We start from the raw sequence: 14613 nt of genomic DNA on the forward strand, positions 1-14613 counted from the left end.
TTAAGTTGTCTGAGTTTCCCTAGGGGAGATCTTGTTTATTTGGTGGTAATAAATAAACTTGCTGTGCTCTGTGAATATTCCATTTCTCAGCAGGGGTCTTGGCAACTGTGGAGAACATTTTATATTCTCATCAATTGCATGAAAACCCCATGACCCCATTTCTCTTTATGGACTCAGATTATTACTGTAGACTCCAAAAAAATCCCCATTCAACTCTGATCATTAATATAACAGAAGCTAGTTAAATAAGCAGAACATTTCATTATCATCATAGAAATTTGCATTTATGTATTTGAATAGGGGTTACTGAAAACACAAAGATATAAGAACATACATACATGTACTATTTGTAGTGTTTACTAGAAATTCAACCAACAAGACTTGTAATACTAGAAATTTCTGTATTAGAAAGCCCAGATTTGAACAGGTATACATTGACATTTATATTCATTGGCATCCTTTCTCTTTTATTTCCTTTTGTTCCAGAAACAGTTTAGTATGTTGTTGGAAAGTTCTAGGGACTTAATTTCTCTTCATTTGTTTTCCTACAGACTATGGAATCTCTAAATGGTGGCAAACCATTCCTGCAAGCTTTTTATGTGGATTTGCAGGGTGTCATCAAAACCCTTCGGTATTATGCAGGCTGGGCAGATAAAATTCACGGAATGACCATTCCTGTAGGTATGTGAAAATCTGAATATGTTGAAAATGGAAATGTGAGGCTCCAACAGAAACAACTTTCATCATCAGACACAAACAGCAGCCACATATAATACAGATATGAGTCACTTCTAGTAGCTAGAACTAAGCAGAGAGCCAAATAATTCTGTCAGTAATTTTGACAGTGTCCCTCTTTCTTTATATGGATAGTCTACACATAAGTGTAGGGAAAATCCACAACAATTGTAAGAGCAAACCACAATCATCAGCATCCTTAGTTTACAGAGGAGGAAACAGAAGCTTAAAGAAGTTCAACAGCTTTCCTACTTCATGAGCAAATAAATTTTACAGCTGAAATTTTGACATTAGAGCCCTAGCTCTTACTTCACGAGAGAATTCATTTTCACTACTGGATGGAAGAAGAAAAAGGGTGTACTGAAAGAGATATGAGGACTCACTAGTGCTTTGTGAGTCTAACTGAACTAAACCAGGAGGGTCATCACATGGGAAGGTTAAGTTAGAGGGCCTCATAATTATTCACATGCTTATTTTGATATTTGTTCAGTGGGTCCATAATTTAGCATGAGCTTGATTTTGTCTTTTGGTCACTTTTTCCCCAGTGAAATCTAGCATATAGGAAGGCCATTAACTTTAACCATGATGCCTTTATTGCCTTACATACGTTTCTCTGCAAAACATAATAATTTTATATTTGGAATTATAACAGAGTAATAAAGTACTTTATTTGCATGCCACTTGAAAGTATAAAGTATTCTTTTACATAGAGGACCTAATGGCTCTGTGATCCTTTGAAACAGGCTGGATTTAGAAAGATATTATGCCCATTTTACAGGTGAGAAAATGAGACAGTAAGGGTTTAGTTTTTTAAACAAGTTTACCTGACCAATAAGCAGCAAGTCTGAAATTCAAACCCAAGTCTCTTTCTGCCTAATCTATTGTAAGCCTAATGGAGATTAATTTAGTAGGGTAGGAGGGTGAAGAGATGATTTGTAAGGTCTTTAAACCTTTGCCAATTTTTAGATTAACATAGTTTTTTCTCATTTTCATTCTCTCATTCATTTTAGTTTGTTTTATGAAGTTGCCATGGACACTGAAATATCAGATATTGAACTACTGTTCTTAGGGGAAATACAGGAATAGGTTCTAGTCAGAACATTTTGTCAATCATTCAGAATATGACCTTATTTTATGTGTTTCTGTTGAAAGGCCCTTTATTTAATATATATTATTGATTTATGAATTTTGAATTCAAGGCCAACCAGCCAGCAGCTCTGTAACCCAAGCCTGAATGAAGCTGTTCTAATACATGTATTTTCTCCTTAAGATACATTACAACCTTCTTGCACTTAGGAAAGAAGAAGAAGTAAAAAATGTGAGAAGTTGGCACAAAATAGATCACAAAAAGACACCATTTTCATAGTATGAGAGTTAAAGCAATAATACAGTGTCACTTCGTTAACTTTAACTAGTGTGCCTTTGGCCTTGCATTTTTTTGTTTGTTTTGCATGTACATACCTGTAAACAACTGAAAGTGCTGCAAGTGCTGATTTGTGGGTTGCAGATGAATTTTAACAAGTAAGCAAGTTCTCAAATATGGAATCCCCCCCCACACACACACAAAAAAAATGGTAATCAACTGTATCTAGAGCCTAGTTTTCTCAAGATAGCCCTTCTGAATTTCAGATATTCTGGAACATTAAATAAAGGTTGTGGATCTCCCTGCCTGTCAGATGCACGAAAGAGGCTTTCATAAAGTGTCAGTGATGATAACACATTTTTTTTCACCCATAAAAATAACCTGAAAAAAATTTTAAAAAAATTTAAATCTAAGACTACTTTACTTTGCTACATGGATACATTGACTCACACTCCACAGTTCATCCATCTCAGCACCTCTGATACTAAAGGAGTCAAACAGTGGCAAGAATTGTTATTGTCTATTTCACTCCTTATTTAGGGAGGCTGGAGTCCTGTACCATGTAGTAGGAAGATTGTTTCTTTTACCTCCTCTACTACCCATCAACTTCAGCCTCTCATTAATTCACTAATTTGTTCATATATTCCTTTATTCAACAAAATTTTGAGCACCTGCTGTGTTTCAAGTCCTGTGCAAGGCAGTGAAGGTGCAAAGATGAGTAAGATGTTCATAGAATAGTAAGGAAAATAAACAAGCAGACAAGCAATTATAGTTCAGTGTGGCCTATTCAGATATAGAAGCACAAAGTTCAAAGAGACTCCATAGGGGAGATATATCACCTATTATTAAGGCTTCCTGGAGAAGTTGCTGTATACAAGATGATACCTGAAGGGCAAGTTAAAAAGAAGCTGGAAGTAGAAGCATCAGGCAGCAGTAATGGCCTGTGCAAAGCATGAAAGGAGGAGAGTACTGTTTGCTGGTGGGTCTAAAAGTATAGTCAGATATAGAAGACAGTAAGGTTCTGGACCTGAGTCAACTGGGCTACAGGTTTTATTCTGTAGACAATGGTCAGACACTGAATTATTTAAATAGGTAAGTGCTTGGATCAGAATTACATTTTAGAAAGAACACTTTGACTGCAAGTGGGTAATCTTGTAGAGAATAGGTATCTGCTTGCTTTGTCCCCCTGAAGGGTAGCCTGCTACTAGAATACTGGCAAGAGGAGAAAAGGATTATCACTTCTGAGCCATTAACCAGACAGCTGTTTCCTTATTTGAACTGGAATCTTCTCCCACCACTCTCTGTTTCACCCCACCCACAGCTCACAATTAAGAAGCTATTGCAGAATTATGCAATATCAGTTTGATTCACAAGAGTCTTGATGTTGTTCCCTTTGTAATGTGATCTATTGTTTCCTGCAATAGTACCCAACAGAGCCATTCTCTCTGTCCATAAAGCTATGCTTTACTAAGACCTTCTACTATGACAACTCCTAATTATAATGAGAAATAATAATCATTGCTATGATTTATTAAGCACTTTTTTGTGCTCATTTATTATATCTAATCTTGTAGCAGCCTTGATGAAGACTTATTATTTTTCCCATTTTGATTATTTTCAACCCATATCATAATCTTGTGCTCTTCTGTTCACAATCTCCTTGTGATGGAGGAAGAATCAAAGCTTGTTTTCAGTTTACTGAGGGAGAAATAAAAGTTAATGGACTTATATTATCTTAGATTTTTCTGAGTAATGAGTGCCATTAATTTTATTGATTTTATGGTATGTAAGAAAATGTAACCCATACTTTAAGCTGAATTCTGACATTAAAATGGCCTTATGATATATTTGCATATATAAAAGGTTAAAATCTACCATGTCAAATATAATAGTCTTTTTCCAGTTTTACCTGATAGAATGGGCTAAAATTTCACACAGATAGTGACTTAGATTCTTGGTATGATTTAGTCCTGTTAACAGTGAATGCATCTGTTGAACTCTTGTTCAGTTAGACTGAGAGTGAGGGACTGTCTTCTCTGCCCACCGATGAAGAACTAAATTGGTGAATTGGTGGTGACAGGAAATCATGAAGTCAGCTTCAGTTTCTTTGAAAGACTAAGGCTGTGAAGGACTTCAGGGATTCCTAAAGCCACTCTTCTCATTTTATAGACAGAGAAGCCAAGTCCAGAGAAGTAAACTGACTTTTTTCCTAAGACCATATTGGTGGAGCTAAGATACCTTCATGACAGGCTCAGGAACCTAACTTCTTCGACTCTTCCAGCAAACAGCTGAGAACAGTATTTAGTACCACTTTATGCTAATGTAAATTTTCACTGTCTGTATAGGCATAAGTTTGTCACTGTAGCTGTAAAATGTTCAGAAAGATCTGTGCCACCTTAACATGCATAGAAGTATGCTAAGGTAAATGTTGGGATAATTTTGTGTAATTGGTCTAATTTTTTATTACTTGAATCACCAAAAGGCTTACTAGCTCCTCAAAAGGTAATTCTGTATGAAGTTTAGAGATGGGAATATTACCTTCCATTTACTAAATTATGTTACAGATTTTTGTGCTATTGAATAAACTCATTTTTATTGTTACTAGTTATATGTAATTTACTACAATTCTTGAAATTCTTTTACTATTATGATTGGGAACTAATGTATTAGTTCATGACTAATACATTTCTCCTCAATTTCTGGAACATTCTGTATTTTTCTAACTTTATGGACTATACAGACTGATTAATCATTCGTACTCTTCTGTAGTTTATATATAGAATGTACCATTGATAGATATCATGAGAATAAAATTGTGTTGAAATTATTTTTCAAGCAGCTACAAAATCTGCCTTAAGGAGTAATGTTTGCCTTAAAGGAATTATCCAAATAATTAAACTGTTCTGATTAACTAAATATTACTCGCTCCTGTGTAATTTAATCAAGTCCCATCAAAAAACATAAGATCAGTGTCTTAATATTTCATAAATACAGAATTATTATTATATTACCCATCTTTAGGGTCAGAGACTTTTCTTAATAGAATTATACCATTATAAGCTTGGTGCACATATGCTCAGTAGCAGTTAATCCACGCAGTTCAATCAAATTTGTAATATAATGAAGCATTTAATTTTAAGATTTTTATGTGCTTCATTAACTATAAACTAATCTTTGATTATTGAAACACCAGAAGTTGTCTTTGCTGGCTATGTCTTAATATAAATGCTTAAGACCTGGCAAGAACAATTTTAGAGGAGGAAAAATTTGTTTGGGCATCAGAGTTTTAGAGGTTTAGTCCATAGATGGCCCACTCCATTGCTCTGTGCCTGACAGGTGGAAGAGTGTGGTGGAGGAAAGCAGCTGGAAACATGGCACCAGGAAGCAGAGGGAAACCTCCGCTCAACAGGGCAAAACATACACCGCAAAGGAATACTGTGAGCAGCCCACTTCCTCTAGCCAAACCCTGCGTGCTCACAGTTACCACCCAGTTAATCCATGCAAGTGAATTTTTTAGGTTCAGGCTCTCATAACCCAGTCAGTTCACCTCTGAAATTTCTTGCATTGTCCCACACATGAATTTTTTGAGGCCACCTCATATATAAACCATAACGATCTATGGTGGTGGGGAGAATTGACCCTGTGTCCCCTTTGAACTGACTCAGCCTAGATAGAAGGAAGAAAGGCTGTCAGTCCTGGACCCACTCAGTCATCCAAGGGGAAGTGGCTCTGTAGTGTTGTTCCCTTTATAACTTAATATACCAGAGTCTGTGTGAGTTCCCTATGTTCATATTCTCAAAGAATCATCTCACCCTTCTTTACAAAAGATTGTCACTGGTTTCTTTTGTTTTATATCCCATTTGTATTTATTTTTTCTATTATACTCTAAGTCTCTGGTTATCCACACAACTTTCCTCATAAACGAGCTGTTAATATGTTTTGCGGATAAAGAACTTTGAAGTCCAAAGACCCTGATCCAAGTTTAGGAGCCACAACTTAACCAGTTATATCACTTTGAATTTAACTTCCCTGTCATATCTTTACCACATAAAAATATGATAGATGCATTATTTTTTCATAGTTATTTTTGAGTATGAAATGAAATAAAGTTGTGAATGTATTTTATAAGGTTCTATACAAATATGTAGCCTTGTTCTTATTTGAACATTTTGAAAGTATTAAAAACAGTGTTTATATTCTCCTATACTTTAAACTCCTTTCAGATAGAGTAATATAGAGTTATCAGAGCCAAAAGTACGTGAATGAAAATGAGCTCAGATAACTCTGAAGCCACTGCAGGTCACTGTGACACCTATGGACTGCCCTTTCCCTCTCGATTCCTCTGAGTCTCCTACGTGGAGTGTGGTCTGTAGTTGGCAGCACTGGCATCACTTGGTCACATGGAGTGAAGCAGACTCTCATATCTCACCCCAATGCTGTTGATTCAGAATCATATGTAACAAGATCAACACAGGTGCTTTGTGTGCATGTTTAAGTTTCAAAGGCATTATGAAAGGCTTACCATATAGCATTGGTAGCATGCCAGGTAATTCTATACAGTAAACTAGTCAAGGTTTTTAGTTTTCATTATTGGGATTTAAGAATACATGAATATTAGAAAAAATATTGCTAGCCCTTAAAACCTGTTATTTCATAGTGTTTCATAGGTGAGGCTAACAAGTAGTCATGTACATATTTTTTAAAGTTGTATTGATTTAATAGAAATTATTAAGCAAGTGGTAGAGCAGTTAATACTTGGATGTGGCAAAATTGTCAAGGTGGCTTTGAGGAACTGGCCTAGCCACAGGTAACCCTGATCTCAAGGTTCAGTGGAATTCATAGCAAGGTCATGGTAGCTATGAATGACTTCTGTATGCCACAGCCCCAGCTGGGACTGTCCTGAAAGCATAGTTTGCAAGTTTGGCAGGAACTACAAGTAGGATGAGAGGTGTCATCTTTCGCTGTCCAGATGAGGATACAGACTGAATTCAGAAGTTCTAGAGCCCTTCCTTTATTCTTTCTACTCAGTACTCTTTAGGGAAGAGTTCAAGCATCTTTAGCCTATTTTTCCTCAGAAAACCCTTTCCAGAGATTCATAAATTGAAAGAAGGTAATAACCTGTACTGTTGTAAAAAATGGAATCTTTTCAGATGATCCATGAGTTCTCTGCATACAGAGCAGATATAGTTAATTAGATTTAAAAAATATTACTCAGACTTCTTATTATCATCCTATGGATAGTTTCCACATATTGGCTACTTTTTGTTGAAATGGTGACACATTTTTAAAAAATTCTCTACAGTTGCTGAACCTGCCAACTTCCTCATTTCTTCAATTTAAAGTAATATCCATAAAACAAAGTCAAAAGATGAGCAGAAAAGCTTTGACATAATATGAGAGAGAACGAATTTCCCCCCTCTTTTAAACACTTTGATGTCAGACAATCTGGTACCTGGGGAAATGACAAATTGTTTTTATTTGTGTTTAATGATCTATGAGTGTGAGCACCTTTCATGTTTACTGGCCATTTTCAATTGTTCCTTCAGCTTAATCTTCATTTGCCATTTTTCTATCGGGGTTTTCATCTTTGTAGTCATTTGAAGAGCTCTACTGATATTAAGGAAATTCGTATACGGGGTAAAAATGGAAGTTCATAACCCACTTGAATCAAAATGTGAAATATGATATGTCAAGAACTATGTAATGTTTTGAACAACCAACAATAAAAAAAAAGTGTTTAAAAAAGTCTGGTGTTAAAAAGTAGAAAGTATAGCATGTTGTTAAAATTGCAAATTGTTTTAACTTTTTTGAAGGGGAATTTGGCAAATATTTATGAAAATATATAAAATGCATGTACACTTTGATTTTAAAAGTTTCACAGATACACAAAGATATATAAAACAATAGGCTTTGCAGCATTATATAACAGCTTGAATTCTCTCTGTCCCTCAGGAGAATTCTTAGTAATATTATTATTTATTCAGACAATAAAATAGCATTTAGCTATTAAAAAGATGTGTTAGCTTTATAGGAAAAATAAAATATAAAATATGGTGAATAACATAATCCCATTAGTATTTTAGAAAAAGGAAGAGAGAAGTGACAAAAGGATAAGATACACACTTGTATGTGAAAAAGGTTCTTTGAAAAGATGCACCAGTAACAACAGTTAATCTGGGAAAGGATAGAGATCAAAGGTCCAGGAGAAAAGAGGGGTGGGGAGAAACACTTTAATGTAAATACTTAAAATGCATAATTTTGAATTTAGTTAAAACAAGTCTGTGTGATAAATATTAGTGATTAAAATGTATTGTGAGACAATGATAAACAGTCTCCTTCACGATTTTTCTTGTCCCCCAATCCACACACTCCGGTCCCCACCTGCATCTGCATTCCTAACAGTTGTGTCTTGAATATTAGCTGAGTGTCTTCACTTTCCCTGAGGGACTGTTTTGAGAGAGAGAACAACTCTAATGAAGTGACCAAAGGGCTGGCAGTAGGGGAAAAACAAAGACTTTACCCAGTTCTGGTAAGGAAAGCCATATGCTAAAAATGACCCATTCTTTCGTTAGTTTAAGAAGGCTTTTAATATTACTTAGATAAAAGCCATGACATTTCCTTAAAGAATAATTTGGTTTGGTCTTTCTGGCTAATTATCCAAATTGTTTATTGCTTCTGTAAGAAAAACAAGATTATTAAATTTCTCTCAAGCTCTTTTACTTTTAACCCATATGGTTCATTTTCACATCTAGTTCAAGGATGGAAGCTTTAAGTTATTGATGGAGTTCTTCTTGGCATATATCTTACTTTATTCCTTACTTTGTCCCGTTGCCCAACATTTTAAATATGCCCAATAGTATTTTCTTTAATATTTTTAATACTTAGAAATTACTTAAACATTTGTGTTATTCTAGTTTTTCAAATGAGTTTCCTATGTCTTATTTTAATACTTACTATAAAATTTAGTTTTTAATAATTGACAACTTTCCCAGCCCCATCCAAGACTTCTAGTTTCATAAGTTTGTCCTTCATTTACCTTAGAGGTCCTCTCATCAACTCTGTGTGTCTGGGAGTCTTAGCCATAGGTAACCCAGGCCAAGTGATCGCTCTTCTGCCAGCTTTTGTGTATGGTCAAGTTGGAAATTTATCCAGTTTCATTTTATTTATTTATTTTTGCTGCCACCAGTGTTTTCCCTGTGCATTATTTTTCCTAACCTAAATTTGCTGGGAGTGACCATGTTCATGCTTATTTCTTTCAGATGGAGACTATTTTACCTTTACAAGACACGAACCCATTGGAGTGTGTGGACAGATCATCCCAGTGAGTGTATCTCCTCGCACCTTGTATTTATTTTCATTTGACCCAGTTCTTTTAAAGACACATAAAACATGGTCCTCAGCGATGTGTGTTTTCCATTACTGGGAAGAAGAAACTGAGCTCATGTTGTTGACATATCTTCAACAGCCTCCCTGCAAATGCTTATTTGAACAGGTTAATAGAGTTTCAGCTCTGTTACCAGGAGTTGAGTTCTCAAGTCATAGAATTCTCATGATTAAAATAAGCAAAGCAAAGCACAGTATATTAATAACTTGCCCTTGGTTGTGGATGTCCATTCTGCTTATGGAAAAGTAATGCTTTGTTATATTTGCTTGTTTATTTTTTAGAACTGTGACTCCCCATGTTTCCAGGCATAGTATTTATATAGTTTTTTAATCCCATTCTTTCCCACTGTCTCTTTTCACAAGAATCTAGATAGGAGACGCTACAGAAGACACAGCAGTACAGTTAACGTCATGATTATAATTGAAACCATGCCGGGCTGTTGCCTGTCTTGTAAAGGGATATAGATGTAGTGCTTAGTGTTTGGATTGGAACATTAAACACTGTCCTTTGCTCTCTCTCTCTTTCTCATACACACCCTTGGCACAATAAAAAACATCAGTGAATCTTTTAACAATACTAGCTAATAGTTCTGGCCAAGATTTCAAGGGAAGAATCAATTAAACTCTTACAAGATAGACAAGTTTTCTCTTCTCCAAATTTAAGACATAATAAAATAATCTTGATTTGGGGAGTCAGAGATTTGGGAGAGTGATTGCTATTTGTTCAAATGACCAATAAGTTCTGGGTAACTGTGAGATTTATTAGAGATTGAGAAGGGAAAATGAGAAGTTTGGTGGAAGTTCTTTGGCTCCTACCCCAGGGGACTCCTGCTTAGATAGCTCAGGGGTGGTTCTGTCACCTTCACTGCAGGATTCAAACCTGCTCCCCTTGCCCTTCCCCAGGCTCTCAGAGCTACAGCTTCTCTGACAGGACAAGAGTTGTTTGTCAGCCAGCTCCAGCTCAATTACTGCTCTCCAAGATTTATATACTGTAGATGGAATTAAAACATCACGGAGGACTCCCAAGTTTATAAACAACTAAGGGGAAAAGAAATTGGGTGTTTGGTGAAGGCAAGACACTTGTATATTTTTGCAGGCTTGCCAGAGCCAGTGAGAATTCTTCAAGGATGGCAGCTGAGAGGCTTCAGGCAGAAACACAGTGTTGTCAGACGCTGCAGCCAGGGGACTCGGAATTTTGCTTTCTTCCTTAATGAAATTATCAATGACACCTGATAGTAATGAATCTCATGCCTGAACTTATGTTGAAACAAACTAGATGTCCTATTAAAATCAGTTTCAACCATTTTAGACCCCAAATTCATATACTCCCATGAATATATTTTTTATCATTGGATTATTTTGCTGTGGAAAGGAGATAGATGAAAATTTTTGCATACTCATCAGGAGATATACTTTATTTTTTTGTAGTCATATGTATTTTATGATAATGTGTTTAAGAAAAACTGCTATCTTGAAGTACCATTGACTTAAAAATTTATCACTAGAATTTTTTTTCGGTGCAGGGGGGCAGGTAGTACCAGAGATTGAACCCAGAGACACTTAACCACTGAGCCACATCCCCAGCCCATTTTTTTTTTTTTAAAGAGAGAGTGAGAGAGGAGAGAGAGTGAGAGAGAGAATTTTTAATATTTTTATTTTTTTTTAGTTCTCGGCGGACACAACATCTTTGTTGGTATGTGGTGCTGAGGATCGAACCCGGGCCGCACGCATGCCAGGCGAGCGCGCTACCGCTTGAGCCACATCCCCAGCCCCCCCAGCCCATTTTTATTTTTTATTTTGAGACAGGATCTCACTAAGTAGCCTAAGGCCTTGCTAAATTGCTGAGGCTGGTTTTGAACTTGGAATTCTCCTGCCTCAGCCTCCCAAGCTGTTGGGATTACAGGTGTGCACCACTCTGGCTAGAAATTTTCTTTTTTAGTGCTTCTATATTGAATAGATTACACATTAATGTGCAAATCCTGCTGTAAAAATCCTATATTCAAGAGAAAGTCTCAAACACAAGAATTTATTGGAAACAAAGCTATTGCTGTTGTTGTTGTTATTGTGCTGGGTATCAAACCCAGGGCCACATGCATGCTAAGCATACATTCTACCATTGATAGCATTCCCTACCGCAAGGCCTAATTTTAAGAATATATGAAACAACAGCAGTAAAAAAACAAAAACTTCCTTTCAATCATGAGGTTTCTTTTGGTGGGTAGCTGAGTAAAGTAATTTGTTGTATAGAGAGAAAAAAGAGATTTTCAAGGTCATTGCTATTCTATTCTTAATGAAGTCTTTAAAAATCCAAACATCTATGCTTTGTGGAGACAAGATTTATGATGAGGACTAGTTTAAGAAAAATCCAAGAAGTCACAGCTTAGAAACAAAGTGGTAGAGAAATATTTTTCCATTTATCAACCTTGAGTTTTCCCTTTCAGTGGAACTTCCCCCTGCTAATGTTTGCCTGGAAAATTGCTCCAGCTCTGTGCTGTGGCAATACAATAGTGATTAAGCCAGCAGAGCAAACGCCTCTCAGCGCACTCTACATGGGAGCACTCATCAAAGAGGTAGGGGAAGCTGACTTCAGGAGTGGTTCTGACTCCCTTTACAGAGTCTGTAGAGCATGCTCCATCCAATGTGGTTGTGTGGACCTTCACAAAACACATTTCCTCCACTTCTGTTTTCTTAGGCCGGCTTTCCACCTGGAGTCATCAATATTGTGCCAGGATATGGGCCAACAGCTGGGGCAGCAATAGCTTCTCACATTGGCATAGACAAGATTGCATTCACAGGCTCTACTGAGGTAGGTCCCTGAGAACCATGGACTGAGGAACATGACACTGAAGATGGTACCTGTAAGCTGGATACCCACCGGGCACTCAGTACCCAAGCCCTTTAGAAGTAATATTGATCTCAGAGATAGAACATGGGTGACTATGATAGCAAAGATTGACATTTTTAACTATTGGATGCACAATTCTCTGAGCTTTTTTGTGTACTGTCTGTGTAAAAATTGTCCCAGAAGTTGTGGTTCTGGATACTTTTTTGATTCAAGAACATATGCAGAAGCAAGTTAAGAAGCTGAAAAGCTAAATTAGTCTCTAGTAAAGATGAGAATTGAGACATAGCATTTCCTTCTCTTGATTTCCTGTAGTTGCAACTGGCAAATAATTATGCCCTAAGAGCTGTAAGGGATGATACAGAGCAGTGGTCAGCAAACTTTTCCAGTGAAGGTCTGATAGTAAGTGCTGTACACTTTTCAGGCAATGTGGTCTCTGTTGCAGCCACTCAGTTATGCATTACTAGCACCAAGCAGTCATAGATAATTCATTAACAAATGAGTGTGACTGTGTGCCAGGAAAACTTTACAGGAACTGAAGTTTAAATTTCATATAATTTTTACAAATCAAAAAATACTTATAATTTTTTTACAAACATTTAAAAATGTGAAAACTGTTCTTACTTTATAGCTCATACCAAAAGAGGTAACAGATCAAGTTTATAAATCCCTTATGTTAGAATCACATGTGTAATTAGGGAGATGTATAAATTGTTACTCCAGTATGTCTTTGATTCAGGTAACAAATGCCCAAAGAGAGACTCTGATTCATTGTCTCAAGTTGAACTTCACAGATACTGCTGTCATCATTGCAAAGGATGTCTACAAGTCCAGAACAGTGTTCCCCAAAAGAAAGAGAACAAGGGCAGCATTTGTCACTTAAGTCTAGTAACCTAAAAAATTATAAGAAACAAGTGAAACTAATATTCACAACATATTTAATTTAATCCAGTATTTCCAAAATATTATTTCAACAAATAATCGGTATGAAAATTATTAACACAATATTTTGCATTCTATTTTTCTTATGAAGTTTTTGAAATCTGGTATGTGTTTTACATTGCAACACACCTCAATTCAGACTAGCCACATTTCTGTGGCCACATATGGCTAGTGGCTAGCATGTTGGAGAGTACAGGTCTAGAAAGTTGACAATATCAGTTAATAGAGAATTGATAATGTGGTTTAATTGACTCTTGTTAAATTCATGAAAAATTTCATAAAAGATGAATTAATTGACCTAAATGTTAATTTACATTTAGAGATTATTTAGTTTTATGTTTGTCAAGAGTAAATCTTGCTTGTTTCTCCAAAATTTTTGTTATACTTGTTTTGTTACACTTTTTCAATTTAATGAAATATGTAAACCAAAATGAGAGTATGAAAGGGAATTATTGTTTCTGATGAACTGAGTCTAATGCTTTGAAAAATATTTATTAAGGAGAGATGACAAAAACAAACTGCAACCAATTAGAAGTAGGCAAGAAAGACAATAATAAAATATTAGGGGAAAATATAAATCTGGATAAGAGTGTGAGCCTGGATGGCTTGGCAAATGTTTTTAACTCCCCACTCCACTTAAAGAAACTGAAACCAGAAATCTTCAAAGTATTTTAAGGATGTGGTTTAATCAGAAAGGACAAGAGGAACTGTAATTAAAATCTGTCTCTTTTTTTAATGTTTATACTTGGCAATTTTATTGGTAAATTTATTGTTTTAATTTGCATTTAAAATTAATAATGAACTGGGGCCTTCTTTACTATCTTTATTGGCTAATTGTATTCTTAAATTAAATTATTTATTTATTATAATTTGTTATACATAATGGTAGAATACAATTCATTTCATATTACACATGTAGAACACAATTTTTAAGTCACTGATTGTACACAAAGTATTTTCATACCATTTGTGTCTTCATGCACGTTAGGGTAATAATGTCTATCTCATTCCCCATCATTTCCTAGGTTTTATATTGAAAGACTGGAGAATTAGATATACATATTTTTAAAATGTACATGATATACTTAAGGTATCTTTTCTTGCTTTAATCTTTTTTTCTGTTAATTGAACAGTGGTCATGATAGAGTCAGGTAAGACACTTCGGTGTAATTTTTTAATAAAACTTTATAATAAAAATAAGAGTGTGATATACAGATACCATGTTGTACCAGTACCAAAAGATATTCTTTCTTTTTAATAGCTACATGGCATACTCTTACATCAATATTATTTAGTATTTAATCCTCTGTTAATGTGCACACCAACAACTTTTTTTTCACTTTTGTTC

General features: G+C 35.5%; 1 protein-coding gene across 1 annotated transcript in view; it reads left to right on the top strand.

Annotated features, from left to right (window-relative positions):
* ALDH1A2 (aldehyde dehydrogenase 1 family member A2) overlaps positions 1-14613 on the top strand; it is a 90487-nt gene that overhangs the window by 43429 nt on the left and 32445 nt on the right. Inside the window, exons 4-7 of the mRNA XM_081289889.1 lie at positions 552-681; positions 9358-9419; positions 11923-12051; positions 12174-12287. Coding sequence (XP_081146015.1) covers positions 552-681; positions 9358-9419; positions 11923-12051; positions 12174-12287 — 435 coding nt within the window. The remainder of the gene's footprint in view (positions 1-551; positions 682-9357; positions 9420-11922; positions 12052-12173; positions 12288-14613) is intronic.

Source organism: Spermophilus citellus (assembly GCF_964194105.1).
Source record: "Spermophilus citellus genome assembly, chromosome: 4".
Lineage (NCBI taxonomy): Eukaryota > Metazoa > Chordata > Mammalia > Rodentia > Sciuridae > Spermophilus > Spermophilus citellus.